The sequence below is a fragment of the Balaenoptera acutorostrata genome, chromosome 15, assembly GCF_949987535.1.
Source record: "Balaenoptera acutorostrata chromosome 15, mBalAcu1.1, whole genome shotgun sequence".
NCBI lineage: Eukaryota > Metazoa > Chordata > Mammalia > Artiodactyla > Balaenopteridae > Balaenoptera > Balaenoptera acutorostrata.
The window spans coordinates 35754013-35769370 of record NC_080078.1 but is presented as its reverse complement, the minus strand read 5'-3'; the positions used below and the strand labels follow the sequence as shown (position 1 = coordinate 35769370).

Here is a 15358-nt window from a genome sequence, read left to right as displayed (position 1 = left end):
AAATTCATCTTGGGCTTCCCTGGTGGTGCAGTGGTTAAGAATCCACTTGCCAATGTAGGAGACAGGGGTTCAAGCCCTGGTCGGGGAAGATCCCACATGCCACGAAGCAACTAAGCCCGTGTACCACAACTACTGCACCTGCGCTCTAGAGCCTGCGAGCCACAACTACTGAAGCCTGCATGCCTAGAGCCCGTGCTCCGCAACAGGAGAAGCCACTGCAATGAGAAGCCCGCGCACCACAACGAAGAGTAGCCCCTGTTCGCTATAACTAGAGAAAGCCTGCATGCAGCAACAAAAGATCCAACTCAGCCAAAAATAAATAAATAAATAATAAAAAAAAGAATCTGCCTGCCAATGTAGGGGACATGGGTCCGAGCCCTGGTCCGGGAAGATCCTCCATACCACGGAGCAACTAAGCCCATGCGCCACAACTACTAGGCCTGAGCTCTAGAGCACGTGAGCCACAACTACTGAAGCCCGTGCGCCTAGAGCCTGTGGTCCGGCAACAAGAGAAGCCACCGCAATGAGAAGCCTGCACACCGCAACGAAGAGTAGTCCCTGCTTGCCGCAACTAAAAGAAAGCCTGTGTGCAACAATGAAGACCCAATGCAGCCAAAATAAAAAATAAGTAAATAAATAAATTTATTAAAAAAAAATTCACCTTTTTCTTTGGTGACTTAAAAAGATAGACTTAAAAGATCTATGTTAATATTTAATTTTGTTTTCTTCTGATTTTTCCTTTTGAAAGAAATAGGACGGTAAGCAGCAGAGCTGTCTGATTCCAAACCCAAGTTCATAATTGCTTTGCTCTACTGTCTTCCCATAAATTAATCTGGAAAGAATGGCTATGTTTATAACAATTAAGCTTTCCAATCAAGAAAACAGGATGACCGGAGGCACTTCTATCAAATGGGAACATACTTATAATGCAAACCCTTAGATTCTACCGATGTTCTGCCAAGTATGCATGTCTAGATTTCCTGGTTACCCTGGCCTTGAATCAGAAATATCTGCCGACAGGGCCCCTGAGATCTCACTCCTGACTCAGGGCCCCGCAGCACCTACCCAATGCCCAGCACCTGAAGCCCACATCTCTTAGCATGGCCTTCAGTCTCCTTTCTCCCAGGCTCCCTCAACTCTCCAACCAGTTCCTTATTATTCTTGAAAAGGACTGTTTTAACAAAGTGAACTTCTTACTTTGCCTAGAACATTTTTGTTAATTCAAATCCACCAGCTCTACTACCTCCCTTCATTCCAGCTCTCACCTTGCTGCACACACAGGATGCTCACCCCATCATTTCACAAATACATGCTTAGCCACACCTTGTTCCTCAAGAGGCTGGTTCTTTCTTGGTCTCTTTGTTCCTGGCAAGTACAGTGCTTTAGTTTTCTGGTACTTAGACAATGGTTCTTTATTTTCTTTAATTTTACTTATTTATTTATTTATTTATTTATTATTTTATTTGGCTGTGTTGGGTCTTCATTGTTGCGCGTGGGCTTTCTCTAGTTGCGTCGAGTGGGGGTTACTCTTCGTTGTGGTGCACGGGCTTCTCATTGTGGTAGCTTCCCTTGTTGCAGAGCACGGGCTCTAGGCGTGCGGGCTTCAGTAGTTGTGGCTCGCGGGCTCTAGAGCACAGGCTCAGTAGTTGTGGCGCACGGGCTTAGTTGCTCCGAGGCATGTGGGATCTTCCCGGACCAGGGATCGAACCCATGTCCCTTGCGTTGGCAGGTGGTTTCTTAACCACTGCACAACCAGGTTAAGTCCTAGACTATGGTTCTTTACCTTTTCCTGGATGGGAACTTGATGGGAGCCATGGCCTCTCTCCATTACAAAAGACTTGGAATTCCATTTCAGGGCATGCACAGACCCCTTGAATCCATGAACCACCTTAGGTTAAGAACTTCTAAACCTGTCCTGTCCCATATGGTAGCCACTAGCCACAGGAGACTGTTTATTTTTAAGTGAAACAAAATTTAAAATTCTTCAGTCTACTAGCCATGAATCAAGTGTTCAAGAGCCACATGTGGCCAGTGGCTACCACACAGGCCAGTGCAGATATAGGACATCTCCTTCACCACAGAATGTTCTACGGCACGGTGCTGTTAATACAATCCAAACACAGAACATAGTGCAGCCATTAACAAGGACGAAGGAGATCTGTTGATACACACTCTCCATATCAATGAATTCATTACACACACACACACACACACACACACACACACACACACACACACCCCTCTTGCATGTGCATGGAAAAACCTGACAGGTTTTTTTCCTATTACTTATTTCAGGTACTGGCAGAGAGAGGAAAATTTCCACGTCATTTTATACCCCTGGGTGTTTTAAACGTTTAGTTTTTATGATAACATCCTACACTGGTATATCTACATCCCCACCTGCCTGAACTAAGAGCTTGGCTTCTACTCCATGGCATGCAGAACAATGAAGAGAGACAGGAGCGAGATTCCTATCCTCAGTTACCCCAACGGTCAAGGCTCTGTCCCACCCAACAAGCACCACTATGAATGCTTACTTTCTCTGCAGTCCGGTTCCAGACAGTCACCGTGTGACCCATTTTTAGCAAGTTGGAGACGATGCCACTTCCCATGAGGCCAAGGCCCAAAAATCCTATCCTGAAAAAGAGAGAGACTGATCAGTTCAAGGTGGGGGGTGGGGTGGGGGAGGACAGGGTGAGATCCTGAATGCCACACAGGCTCCGCTTCCTCATAAACCTGGGGAGCCTCACCTCAGACCACCAGGAACACTGCTCTGTGGTGTGCTGACACCACCACTGCAGAGCCAGAGGTAGTGCAGGCGAAGTGTGCCTTTTCTTATTATGTCACTGTTCAAAAGTGTTCATAAGTTTAAACAGGCATTTTTAAATCCTCAACTGCCACTGCAAGAAGTATGACTCATACGGTTTATGGCAAATCTTCCAAATCATTTCCTTGTTGCTTTGATAGAAGGTCTGAGCTTACAATTCCATTACAGTGAGAAGGCAGACATTTATCTTCAGATCCTGCAACAGTTCCCTATCAGCCACCTCGAGTCCTAGGCCTTGAGATGCCAATTTAAAGCACCTTGGGATCCATGACAAGTAACAGGAGCAATAAGTGCGCAGCCAGCCACCTTCCTCGACTGCAGGAGTCGGCATCCTGGTGCTCACCTCCCCTTCCAGCTCCACGCCGTGCACCACCTCTTGCCGTCAGCAGGGACAGGGCTTGCCCCGCTTCTTCAAAGCCTCACCTGAGCTTTGGAACCAATCTTTTTCAGTGCATGGATTCTTCTCCTGAACCTCTTTCCCCCCGTTGCTGCTCTACCCTGGCCCGTCCTTCTCTCCACCACGCCTTCTAACTGCAGGCCCATTATGATCCTTCTGTGACTGAAGCACTCAGGTGGACAGTATGTTCGGCTTACCTTCACTTCCTACAGCTTGCTCCTTCCTACAACCCCTAGAACTTGGGGGCTATGAGCTGCTACATGCTTTTATAGATGATTTTACCTTGCCCAAATGTCTCTTCTTGGTTCTTGCACTTCTGTAACTCTCCTTGCATGAGACATGGCTAAACAATGCCTCTTTCTTCATTTAATTAATTAATTTTTTGGCCGCGTTGGGTCTTCGTTGCTGCACGCGGGCTTTCCCTAGTTGCTGCGAGCCAGGGCTACTCTTTGTTGCAGCGCGGGATTCTCATTGCGGTGGCTTCTCTTGTTGTGGAGCATGGGCTCTAGGTGCGTGGGCTTCAGTAGTTGCAGCACGTGGGCTTCAGTAGTTGCAGCACGTGGGCCCTAGAGGGCGCGGGCTTCAGTAGTTGCGGCACGTGGGCTCAGCAGTTGTGGCTCGCAGGCTCTAAGGCACACGGGCTCAGTTGCTCCACAGCATGTGGGATCTTCCCGGACCAGGGCTTGAACCCGTGTCCCCTGCATTGGCAGGCGGATTCTTAACCACTGCGCCACCAGGGAAGCCCTCTTTCATTTATTACCTCATGTTCTTGTTTTCAGCTTGTGTTTCTCTCAGCTCTAGGATCCTCTGCAGCTTCTCCACTTTGACCCGTCTTATCCTTTCAGTATTTTCAGTCTCCTGGAAGTCATATCTGCAGCCACCTTTGCAAATTGGCTCAGAGGTTCCCCTACCCTTGCTGGAATATGCACTCTCATACTCTGTCCCAGCCTGCTCTAAGTCATTTGAATCAAATGCTGAAAATGGAACCCACCACCTTCCTCACCAAATGGCACCCTTGACCACTAAGTTTCAAGCCAAAGCTTAAAAACAAGGAGGTATCTTTTGTCATTCACAGCTATCTGGGTAGTACAAGTTTTCCCTATGATTCTAAATCATGACAGACTAATTCTCTTTCCTTTTCTTGGTGTTCCAGGACACCGAGAAGACCTGGGGATAAAGTTTATGCATTTTAAACACAGCAGCTGACAGCCCCTCATGGTGTCCTTGAGGCAAGATGGACAATGTGGACCAGGTGGACTGGGTACGATGCAGCTGGTCGGCTCTGCAGTTGGCTTTACACTCATGTTAACAAAGGGTTTGACGGATGGGAGAAAACACTGGACTCTGTCCTTGGCCTAGAGCTGGATTTTTTTAAAAAGCCAACAAAATCCTCATTAATTTAATGGGCAATACCCATTCCTCTTTTTATTAGCATATAACATGCCTCTAGCTCCTTCACTCCACTACAGAAGTTCACTAAATATAACTGACAGAACAAGTGACTTCAACAGTACAAAAAGTGATGAATAATGTAAAAGACACTGTTTTCAGTCTGAGAAAGAACCCTACAGAAGACTCAGATGGGAGATTCAGACTTAGCTACGTACTTCAAGAGAATGCTCCTTCTTCAAGAACCCTTTCCATCAACAAAACTGGCTGTGAGAATCGAGGGAAAGGCGAGTGTGGATGCAAGCTAAGGCCTGGGGACCACAGTCAAGCCCCCCACCTGTCTGGCTGGGGCGGAGGGCAGCAGGCAGGTGCGCAGGACGGACAGGGAGGTGACAACAGGGAGAGCCAGGGAAGGCAGGACAACGCGCTGCCTTCATCTTTTGCCCCCACCAGGACCAAGGACAGTGGTTCTGAGAGTGTGGTCTCCTGATGAGCACCAGCAGCTATCTGGGAATCTGTCCACCCCAGACCTACTGATCAAGAAACCCTAGGGGTGGAGTCAAGCAATCGGTGCTTTACGAGCGGCCTTCCAGGTGATTCTTTTTTTTTTTTTTTTAAGTTAGCTGTTTTATTTATTTTTTTGGCCATGCTGCAAGGCTTGTGGGATCTTACTTCCCCTACTAGGGATCAAACCTGGGCCCTTGGCAGTGAGAGCTCGGAGTCCTAACCACTGGACCGCCAGGGAATTCCCCAAGGTGATTCTGAGGCACAGGAAAGCCTGAGAAGCACTGATCCAAGTGTTCCCTGCTTGGAGACTCACCAGTGAGCACGAAGCCAAATCCACAGTACATTTATAGGGCAGCTTCTGTCTCCCACAAGTCAAATTACTCCTAGGCAAGTCGTAAGAATTACAACTTTCCCTTTCTCTTTCCATTTAGTCCCAGCAACGGTTGGGACACAACCCTTAACAAGCCACCTTGAGGTCACCCTCTGGCCCCAGCAGAACCAGAGGCACAGGAAGCCTCTTCATCAAAGGTCCTACTTTTTGTCTGTGGGTGTGATGCTGCCATTCACAGCCGTGCTGTCTGCTGCCTGGATGGAGGTGGACCCAGTCTCCTAGGGGAAGGAAGCACAAGTCGTTAGGTCAGCCTGTCCATGTGAGGCCCTGATGAAAATAAAAATGAGGAGGCATGGAACCTACGTACCTCTTCACATATTTTCAATTTCTTTGTGATTGCCTGGTAACAGACAGCTGGCTAATAAAGAAGAAGTGAGAAAACCACTTATTAAACTGAACATTTAACCAGTCTTCATTATGATTTCCCTATTAAGGTTAGGTCCAAAGCGGGAAGTTAACATCAAAAACTTATTTGGGGAAAAAAAAAAAAAAAAAACTTATTTGGTTTCCAACCTTACTGAATTCCAAACCACACATGAAAAGTTAACTTGCGTCACTTCATTCAGCTCTCACGCAGCTCTACAAGATGCTTTTGCTGATCATGACGTTGAAAATCAGAGGTGTTAAGTCATGTGCCCATAATTACAGACCTGGTCAGTATAACTGGGCCTGGAATACAGATCTGTCCAACTCCAAGGCCACATACCATCAGCAGATCCTATCAGGGCTCAGCCTAACCGATAGCCCTGTAGACACTTGGGGAAACTCCCCCCACACTCTCAGGGCTCATGGAGACTGCCTTCATCCAGCAGCACTGGCTACCTTGTGCGTGGTCGACAGCTCCTGAGGTTTCATTTCCATCCTAGACTCTGAAGGCAACCGCAAATGTCTCAACCACACAGCCACTAAGTTTTAAAAGCTTTTTTGGGTTCATTTTTAATCTTAACAGTGCCTGATTCACGAGTGGTCCTCTATGTAACTTTTAAACTTAACTAGTTGCTCTGGGCAGCAGTACAGGTAGAGTCTAACTTTTCAGACTAGGGTGAGGTTCCAAAGGAGCAGGACTCTCCCCTCAGGCCAGCTCCTGACCAAGGATGAAGAACCTCAAAGAACAACTTACCTTCTCGGTTTGGCTGAGCAGGAAGTGATGGAAATGAGGGTCTGCATCTTTAACAGGCTGAAACCAGAAAATGACTTAATAAAACAAGTTATCTTCCAACAAAGGTCACCTCCTTCTACCTGATAACCAGCTTCTCCTCTGGATGAAACACCTCTGGGAGCTGGGCTCATTCTTACAACTGCCTGGAAACTCTTCTCCCATTGCTGGTCTAAGCCTTTCATAAACGATGCCCATTCTACCTGGAGGAAAACTGGTTTCAAGTGGAAAAGAATGAACGTTTCTGCCAGGTTGGTGGATAAGTTATTCCCAAACACTGGAATAATATTTAAAAAGCATACTATTTTTTAAATCCATCATTCACCAGTCACTTCGGATGACCCAGCAGACCAAACCAAATTCTCAGACTTTTCTGATCTTAGGATTCTGGCCCACTTGTGCCTGGTGCCAGACCCTTGAGTGTCTTGACTCACTGAGGATCAGTATGAACAGAAATGAGGAGACAACAACTGCAGGACTGTCAAGGGCTTTTCCTAAGTAGGCCCAGCAACAGGGGGACAGTGCATCCACCCCAAGGATAAGGTAGTGTGCAGCTACCAAACATCAAAGCTGTATATACAGTGAAAGGGTGTTTATGAAGTACCAAGTGGAAAAAATCTGCAGAATGATCCCACTTTTGTGAAAACCAACATTACTCCCGAAAGTAAAAACTGTAACATGGGTATGTGATTATATAAATGATGGTTAAGTGGGTGCGCCAAAGGGTTTGGAGTGAGTTACATCAAGCTTAACAGTCAGGATGCCCCAGGGTGGAGACCTGTGCTTTTTAACTCATTCACTTCTGTACTGTTTGGCAATTAAAAAAAAAAAAAAAAGCCTCATACACAAGAAAAGTGGGGGAAAGGAAAAGCACATCACACAGTCAGGCCAGGAAACCAGCTCCGAGGCTGGGCTTTTCCTGGCCCACGGAGAGGTTATTACCTCGCTCACGGTTGGCTGCCATTTAAACGCGGCCATGGGTCCGGCCATCATCCCCTTCACAGTACTAGACTCGGGGATGGTGAGGTCCTACAGAGGGAAAGGCAGATGGTCAAAGCGCTGTGGCGCCTCAGGAGCAGGTGTCTTCCCGCCTAACGTGGGGAGCACCTCTTCACTGTTTTGCTCCCTTGAGTCACACTCCACCCCGAACCAGCCCTGCCGGCTCCACGGTCTCCCCAGGCACGGCTCTGATGACTGTCCATCGGGAGAAACAGGGCAAGTTCTTGTCAACACAGAGGGAGCCTTTCTTCTTCTCTGTTCTGGAAGTAACAAATGTGTTCCTGTGCCAAAATTTCATAAGGATGGAGGTAACGGGAAAGCCCAATTGTGGTCTGTAGTGTGGTCAGCAGGTCACAGAGAAAATTCCTTATGGCAAATAATGAACATTAAGACAACAGTACTGGCTTCAGAAGGAATCCACCATATCTCAAAAAAAACTAAGAAAGCCACATGGAGCAGTGAGGAGATCTGCCCAACTTTTTACAGCTGCTAAGTGACAAAGCCAGAATTAGAACACAGGATGGTCAGGAGCCAGGAGCCTGCTCTCTCCCCAGACAGAAGGTAGGAACCATTTGGGTGGGGGAGTCAAGAGCTCAGTGGGGCATGTTGAGATCTCCACTGGACAGCCGAGGCGAAATGCAAGGAGGGCCACCGAGGCTGGAAGACAGCAAACGGGGAGAGGGACATGAGGTCAAATCTGTGGTGGAGAGGCAAGAGCAGATCAGCTGTAGAGCTTTATCCCTAGACACCTGGCCCGCAGTGGAGACGCTCAAAAAAAAAAAAAAAAGAGGCCCAGTGCAGTACTGTCTCAGAGAAGTTTCTGTCATGACGGACACGTTCTGACTCCACTGTATCTAGTGCAGTAGCCACGAGTCACATGTCATTATGGAGCACCTGCTAGTGTGACTAAGAAACTGGATTTTAATTTGGGTTTAATGTAAATTAATTTAAATGTCAATGGTCACCAGCCTAGTGACTGGTCTAAGGCCACAACAACAGAAGGGAGTAAGGCGAGAACACAGCTCTCTGTCCAGTACTGACCAAAGGCCTCGACTCCTGGCTCCTTGCTCTCTGCACAAGTCTGGATCTCAGGAGAGCCACGGACAGTTCTGTCCTGTCCGGATGGTTCGTGCCCAGAGTTGCAGTTCTCAGCTCAGGACTCAGAAATAAGAGCCCCAGAGAGAGGGTGAGTGTGCACCCGTCACACGGCTCCCACACAGAGTCTAGACACAAACCCAGCCTTCGCCTTCCCGCACATAATTGACACCCCTGCCGTCAAGGTCAGGCTTTTCAGTTAATCCTCATGGGACAGAGAATTACGGCCCAGAACGGCAATCATCTGGGGCTCTGCCCAGTTATAAGCTAGGCTACTGTGCTGTTCCAGAGAGGAGCTCGCCAGCCAAATGACAATTACTATAGCAACACACACTCTTTTGTGAGGAGTCCCTACAAGTAAGCCTGGCAGCAGCCCCTGGGGTTGCACTAAAACAACCACACTCTCACTGCACAACAGGCTACTGCTAAAAAATAATAAATGTACAATGTTCATCAAATGTATAGTGTCGCAGGCACTAAGTACTTGGCTTGTGTTACTCATTTAATTCTTAAACCTAAGAGGCTTTATTATTTTCAATGACCAGACAAGGAAACTGAGGCAAAGGTAGTTGGCCAAGGTTGCACAGCTGTAACAAGTCACGGAGTCATGATTCAAACTCTAGGTCCTCCTCCTAACCTCTCCTTTATACAAAAAGAAGTTGTTTCTCTCCAGGGCGAGCACAGGAGTTGGTGAGATCCATGGCTTAAGATACCAGACAGCATGAATTTGGAGAACAGTATAAAACCTGATAGCCCAGATTTCTGTGAGTCCCCAGGAAATGAATTCAATTGGATCAAATCAGATCATACCCCCTGAAAAATTCTTCACGCACTGCTCCTGGCAATTTCTAAACTTTTTCCACCTTTGGCTGGAGGTTCCCTGCACTCATGGTCACCCGGGCTGTCCCCACCGCTACAGTTGCTCTCATCTACTCTCTGTCTTAGGTCATCTAACAGCGAGAAGGACCTTCTCTAACGCAGAGATTGCACAGTGGCAGCTGACAGGCTGAATCTAGTCCAGAGAGATGTTCCTTTGGACCTAAAAGTGTTTTAAAAATTTGAGTTAGCTTCTAACATTTAAAACTGGAACATTTCACTTAAAAAAAAAAAAAATCTGTATTTCCAGCTTCTCTTGAGAAAAACCAGACGATTTGGCAAAAGTTGGCTGTAACCCTGAGGGGGGGGCCTTGGCCTCCCCAGACAGCAGCCGCTGCCACCCCTAATGCTCTCGGCCCAACCTCCTGCTTGAGCACTCTCTCCCTTCCCTGCCTGGTCTCACTGGTGTCTGAACTTGCAAGTTTTGATCTGACATTCAGCATTTCATCACAGCCTCATCACCTGTCTGTGCCAGCCATCTGGCTTCTAACCCCTTGATCCTGCTCTAACAATCTTCCCCTGTGTTTTGACAGACTACCCTCTTCACCTCAAATTCTCCTCCCTTGGCTTCTAAGACTCATACACAAATCTTTTTGGGAAGAAGGTGAGAGGTATATTATTTCTGCTTTACTTTACTTTGCCGGCTCTGCCCACTTCTTCCAACCCTGAGCTATGTGCATTCTCTCTGCAAAGCCAACTTCTGCCCTTCACTCTTCTCTCTCCTTGCTTCCCCCGAAGACAATCCCTATCTGGTCTCATGGATCCAACGTCCTCTCTAGATATTTGCGCCTCCACATCTACATTTCCATCCTATGTTATTGGAAGCCTCCCTGGCAGTCCAGACATCACTCCAAATGCATCACACTCAAAACAGAACTGGTCCTCTTGCCCCGTAAGCCAGCTCCTCTCCTTACTCCTCTGCTCAGAAAAAAAGGCATCATCATTTCCCCAGGCACAGACTTGAAATCATCTCCCTTCCCTTTTTTCCATCATCCCCTATATGTAACCAGTTACCAAATCTTATGAACTCTTCCTCTGAAGTGCCTCTCACACAGTTCCTTTCAATATTTGCTAACCCACCCACCACCCACCCCCACCAAGGAAAGCTCCTTATGAACGCACACCTGAAGTTACCCTTCTCGTTGGCTTTGAGCCTTTCTTCTCTGCCCGCCATGATCCCTAACACACAGCTGGGCGCACACTGCCACCTCCACTTCCAGCTCAAACACCTTCACGGCCCCCTACTGACTCCATGATAGTATAACACTGCTTAAGTAGACCTCAAGGCTCTTCACAATCGGGTGACAACCTATCTTTACCTGTCAGCGCTTCTACCAGTACTGAGACTCTGCATGCCAACATCTAGCCCAGGTGGGCTGTGCCCTTCATGTATGGAAGGCCTTCCCTTCTTTCCTGCTCAGCCCTTTCCAGTGCCAGCCCTTGCACGCTGGCTCAGGTGGACCCTTCTCCTCCCTCGACCATCTGGTCCACCCGTGCATCCAGGCCGTGCCCCTCCCCTGGTCTGCAGAATTCTTTAGGGCAGCACATAGCAGAGGACTCTATGTCCATTCAGGGAGCTGAAGCATACCGTAGAGCTCAGCTCTCTGGTATACAAAAGAAAGTCACTAACCCCAGAAGCTACAGAGATAAAACAAACCTTCTCATCCTTTGGGGGCCGACCCCGCTTCCGGGGACTTTGCTCTTGGGCTCTTTTCAGAGGGGACTTGGAGCCTCTCTCTGAGGAGCCTGAAGACACCCTCTTCTTTCCTTCTCCCATGTTCTTCTTCACCTTCCCTTCAGACAGGCTAAGCTTGCGCTTCTCATCACCTGAGTTTGGCCTACTTCTCTCCTCACTGGAATTACGCCGATTCTTGTCATCAGCAGAACTGTGGGATGATGTCTGAAAGTTGAATAATAATAATGATAACCACCACAACAGCCGCCACCATCACTACCACGATTTACAGGAGCCACACCCTGTGATAAGTGCTTTACGTGTGTTATCCACACAACAACCCTATGAAGTAGGCTCTGCTGTCAACTCCACTTATATTTGCGGAAGTGGATTGAAAAAGAAATTCAAGTCACTTGCCCACAGTCCCCAAACTGGATTTACATCCAGGGAGTGGATATAGCCCAGAGGCCGTGCTCCTAATCTCCATGCTATAAAAGGGAGAAGGCCTGTGCTATACTCAAAAGCTGAGATACTTCTCCTGGGTCCAAGAGACTTTCCTAAGAGCAACAATCTATTCCAGAAAGGTCAGCCACATGCGTGGAGTTTCAAGTTGATTAGCAAAAACGCTGATACCTTAGAATTGAAGTAGCTCTCTCTCCACTGGCATTGCATTAAGAATAGTTTCGGGTTCGGGCGATATTTAATCTGTCAGTTACTATGTAAAAATAACTAGTCTGGAGTCGGCATAAAGTGAGAATTGTGGAGCCTCTCACCTGGTCTTTCCCTTTGGCTCTCCTGAGGAACTCTTCTACGGCATCCACAGCTTGCTGGAATCGTTTCCCCTTGTTAATCTTTATCATTTCCTCCTTATGTGCATGATATGGCTTGAGCTGTTCCACTTTGATCCAGGCACTGGCAGAAAACATAGAGAAAGGATATGATCCACACTGCCTATGCCCAAAAGTATCAAAGACCTCACCCCAGCAGAATGCAAATACCTGTTTGGTTTAACTGGACTTTGAAACAGGCCTGCCATTTTTTTTCAAAACATGCTATTGACCACCCCAAACTCTTGAGCCTAAAAGTATGTTTTCTTGAAACAAGTCAAACCACCACCACCAAAATCAGCATCCTCCAAATAAAATCACTGCACTGCAGGTTATTTCCACTCTTATTCACCAGCCTTCCACACTGAAACACACACACTCTGCCACTAGCTCAGGGCAGAGGAAACCTGTAGATGTGCTCCCATTCTTACTACACAGTACAAATGGCCCCACGTGGATCCCAGGGAATCAGGGCTCTTGGAAGCGTTATCAACCACGGCAGCATCACTGTCCGTCAAGAGCCTGAGCCAGAATGATGACCTGTCAATCCACTGAGAATGTGGGATGCTACGAGGGCTAAAGAAAGGCAACATCTTCAAAAATCTGCTGCTTCTACAAATGTTTGCAGCCTTGGAGCCTATATTTGTTCATAAATGATTGTACCCAGGGCTACTAAACCACACAAAACTTGTGACACATTGGAACAAGGGCAGTAGTCACAAAAGCAGGCTTTTAAAAACAAGATTCTACTTGAGATTAAAGGAAGGGGAACATACTCTTCCGATTTTTAATTCCTACCACCAATGCAAAACACATGAAAATGAAAAAAGCCATCAACTCTGGAATAACTGGCCTACCACACTAACCTGCATAAATCTGCCCCAGCTGGCTTTTGTGGTTTCCCTAAATGACATTCAGTTTCCAGAACACCAGTAATAATGGAGAGAATTTTATAGGCTTGGCAAGGTAAGAGTTGATTTACATATTTTACCATGTAATACTCAGAGGTTTCATAGCATAACCTTCAGAAAAAGTGGGTCAAGTCAAGGATATAGAAACTGGGCTATCACACTAACTTAGGATTCTTTCCTTTAGAGAAAGCTAGGGAATATTCACTAATAACAGTAAAAGTGCTAACCTCTGCACATAAAAATAGAGCTACCAACCCAGCAACAGCCACCTGTGCTTTGAGTGGTTGTGCTAATGGCTGTGATGATGGGTCTGCACAAGCACAATCTCTGGAACCATCAGTCTGCAAACTAGGACTAGGCATGTTATCTATGAGTAAACAAGACTAGAGAGAATGAAACAGTGAACGGGCACTCAGACGCTGGTCTTATTGCACAGAGCTCCAATGAGATGAAGTAAGCAGGTACCTTCCTAGTGACCAACTCATCTTGAGGTTTGAAATTGGACACAACAGACCCAATGGGTCTGATCTACAAGGAGGAAAAATGGAATTAAATTTTGACCCCACATTATTTAGCAAGTGCGTTTGTAGCATTTCTAAGGACAAACCAACCACCAGAGCAATCAGAAGAAAAGCCAGACACACCCTGAAAAGCAAGTCAAACTTTCAGATTAAATGGCAGCTCTAAGGTGACACAAGTGTCAGTGATGAAACTTAAAGTCCCACAGTCCTCAGGAGAAGCCTCAACCCTCTCCGAGCTTCAGGTCAGAAGCTGAGACCTGCCCAAGTTCCTAGCATAAGAAAGACTGGGTGGTTTTCATTGAGTCCCTTGAGATGGGACAAGAGACTCTAAGAACCCCTAACTCCCTCTTCCTCAACCCCCTCACTTGAACCTCTGATTCAAGTGGAAAGGTGAGAACATCTGTGGAGGAAGCACTAATAAATCCATGCCTATCTGTTAGTTGAAGCATTTTAAGTGCATTACTGACTTCTGCCAGGAGAACAGTATAGTCAAAATTCACTCATCCTAAATAAAGACTGGCATTTGAGATACTAAAATTTTCCTCTTATGACCATCTTTGAAAAGTGAAAATAGTTTGCTAAAAGAACTGACAGTATAAATAGGACTTCAATAGGATAAATGCAAGAAATGTTTATCTACTTAAGAAATCAACCTCTTGTTGGAGAAACATCCTGTCACGTCAGAAAAACAGTAAATAAAAAGCCAGGAAAAAAAAAAAAAAAAAAAAGCCAGCCCACTGGAGCCCTAGGAAGATTATCTCTTGAAAGCAAGATGAATTGAAATTCACTCTGGCCATCTCAATAATTTTCTCTCTGAAGGCTATATTGCAAAACTCTCTCTCCTTAAAAAGGGCAAGCTTGAATTTCAGCTGGAGCTTCAATAAGCCCCACTCTCCATCCACTGAGGCCCATCAGGTGGGGCCTGGCATGCAACTGGTGCTCAATAATCACCTAGTAAATGACACCTTCTAGGCACATTCAGGGGGGCTGGATTGCCGACCTCTGGGTTAAATAATGTATGGTTGCAGAGGCTTTTTGTAGTTGTTGCTGTTGTTTGTATGTTTTTAATGTGACTGTTCTGTTTCTTTGCTTGATATAAGCTGTAACTTGTGATTTCCCTCTTAATGAGCTCCCAATGCCTAGGTGGAGCTGTACCTTTTCCAACCAATTTGCTGTGGGCTGGGAAGTCAAAAAAATCAGGCTTAGTCAAGTTGTGTCTAACCAACCGGCTTTGCTTCTATATACAAAGAAGTTAATTACACGTTGTTTATAGAAGTAAATGCCCGAAAACAAGCTAACTGGCAATCAGTGAGATCATTACAAAGAATGAAATGGAAGGTCCCTTAAGATACTTGGCTAAGTGGAAAACAGCAAGATACACAGCAGTGTGTGTAGTATGCAAGCACTTGTGTAAAGACGAGGAAAAAGGAACATGTAACTTCCTGATGATGTGCAGTGTCTCTGGAGGGACTCGCCATAAGAAACTAGTATAATTGGATGCCTATGGGCCAGAAATTGGCTGTCTGAGGGATGAGGATGAATGGAATTGTTTCAACGGTTTACAGCTTGATTTGCGGGGAAACCATGAATATCTATTACTCCTAAAAAACAACGTATCAACGATAAAGGCCTCTGCTGTAGCACATGGGCTACTCTGACTGCCCAGAGGGTTCTCCCCCATGACTTCCTTGTGTAGGTCTGCTCAGGTGGGTAGCTACTGCCTGGCTGCCTGTGTAACAGCACCTGTAACACGGCCAAGAGCAGCAAACTTACCCTGGTATTCTGAT

General features: G+C 46.6%; 1 protein-coding gene across 8 annotated transcripts in view; it reads right to left on the bottom strand.

The window, feature by feature from the left end:
- The window catches only part of GLYR1 (glyoxylate reductase 1 homolog), a 36426-nt gene that overhangs the window by 11605 nt on the left and 9463 nt on the right, over positions 1-15358 (bottom strand). For 7 of the 8 annotated variants that reach the window (XM_028166336.2, XM_057529050.1, XM_057529049.1 and 4 more), the window contains exons 4-10: positions 12086-12224; positions 11295-11537; positions 7610-7696; positions 6632-6688; positions 5819-5869; positions 5656-5729; positions 2538-2637 (exon numbers count right to left, since the gene is read on the bottom strand). In XM_028166336.2, coding sequence (XP_028022137.2) covers positions 2538-2637; positions 5656-5729; positions 5819-5869; positions 6632-6688; positions 7610-7696; positions 11295-11537; positions 12086-12224 — 751 coding nt within the window. The remainder of the gene's footprint in view (positions 1-2537; positions 2638-5655; positions 5730-5818; positions 5870-6631; positions 6689-7609; positions 7697-11294; positions 11538-12085; positions 12225-15358) is intronic. The other variant, XM_057529054.1, reaches the window with a different exon arrangement.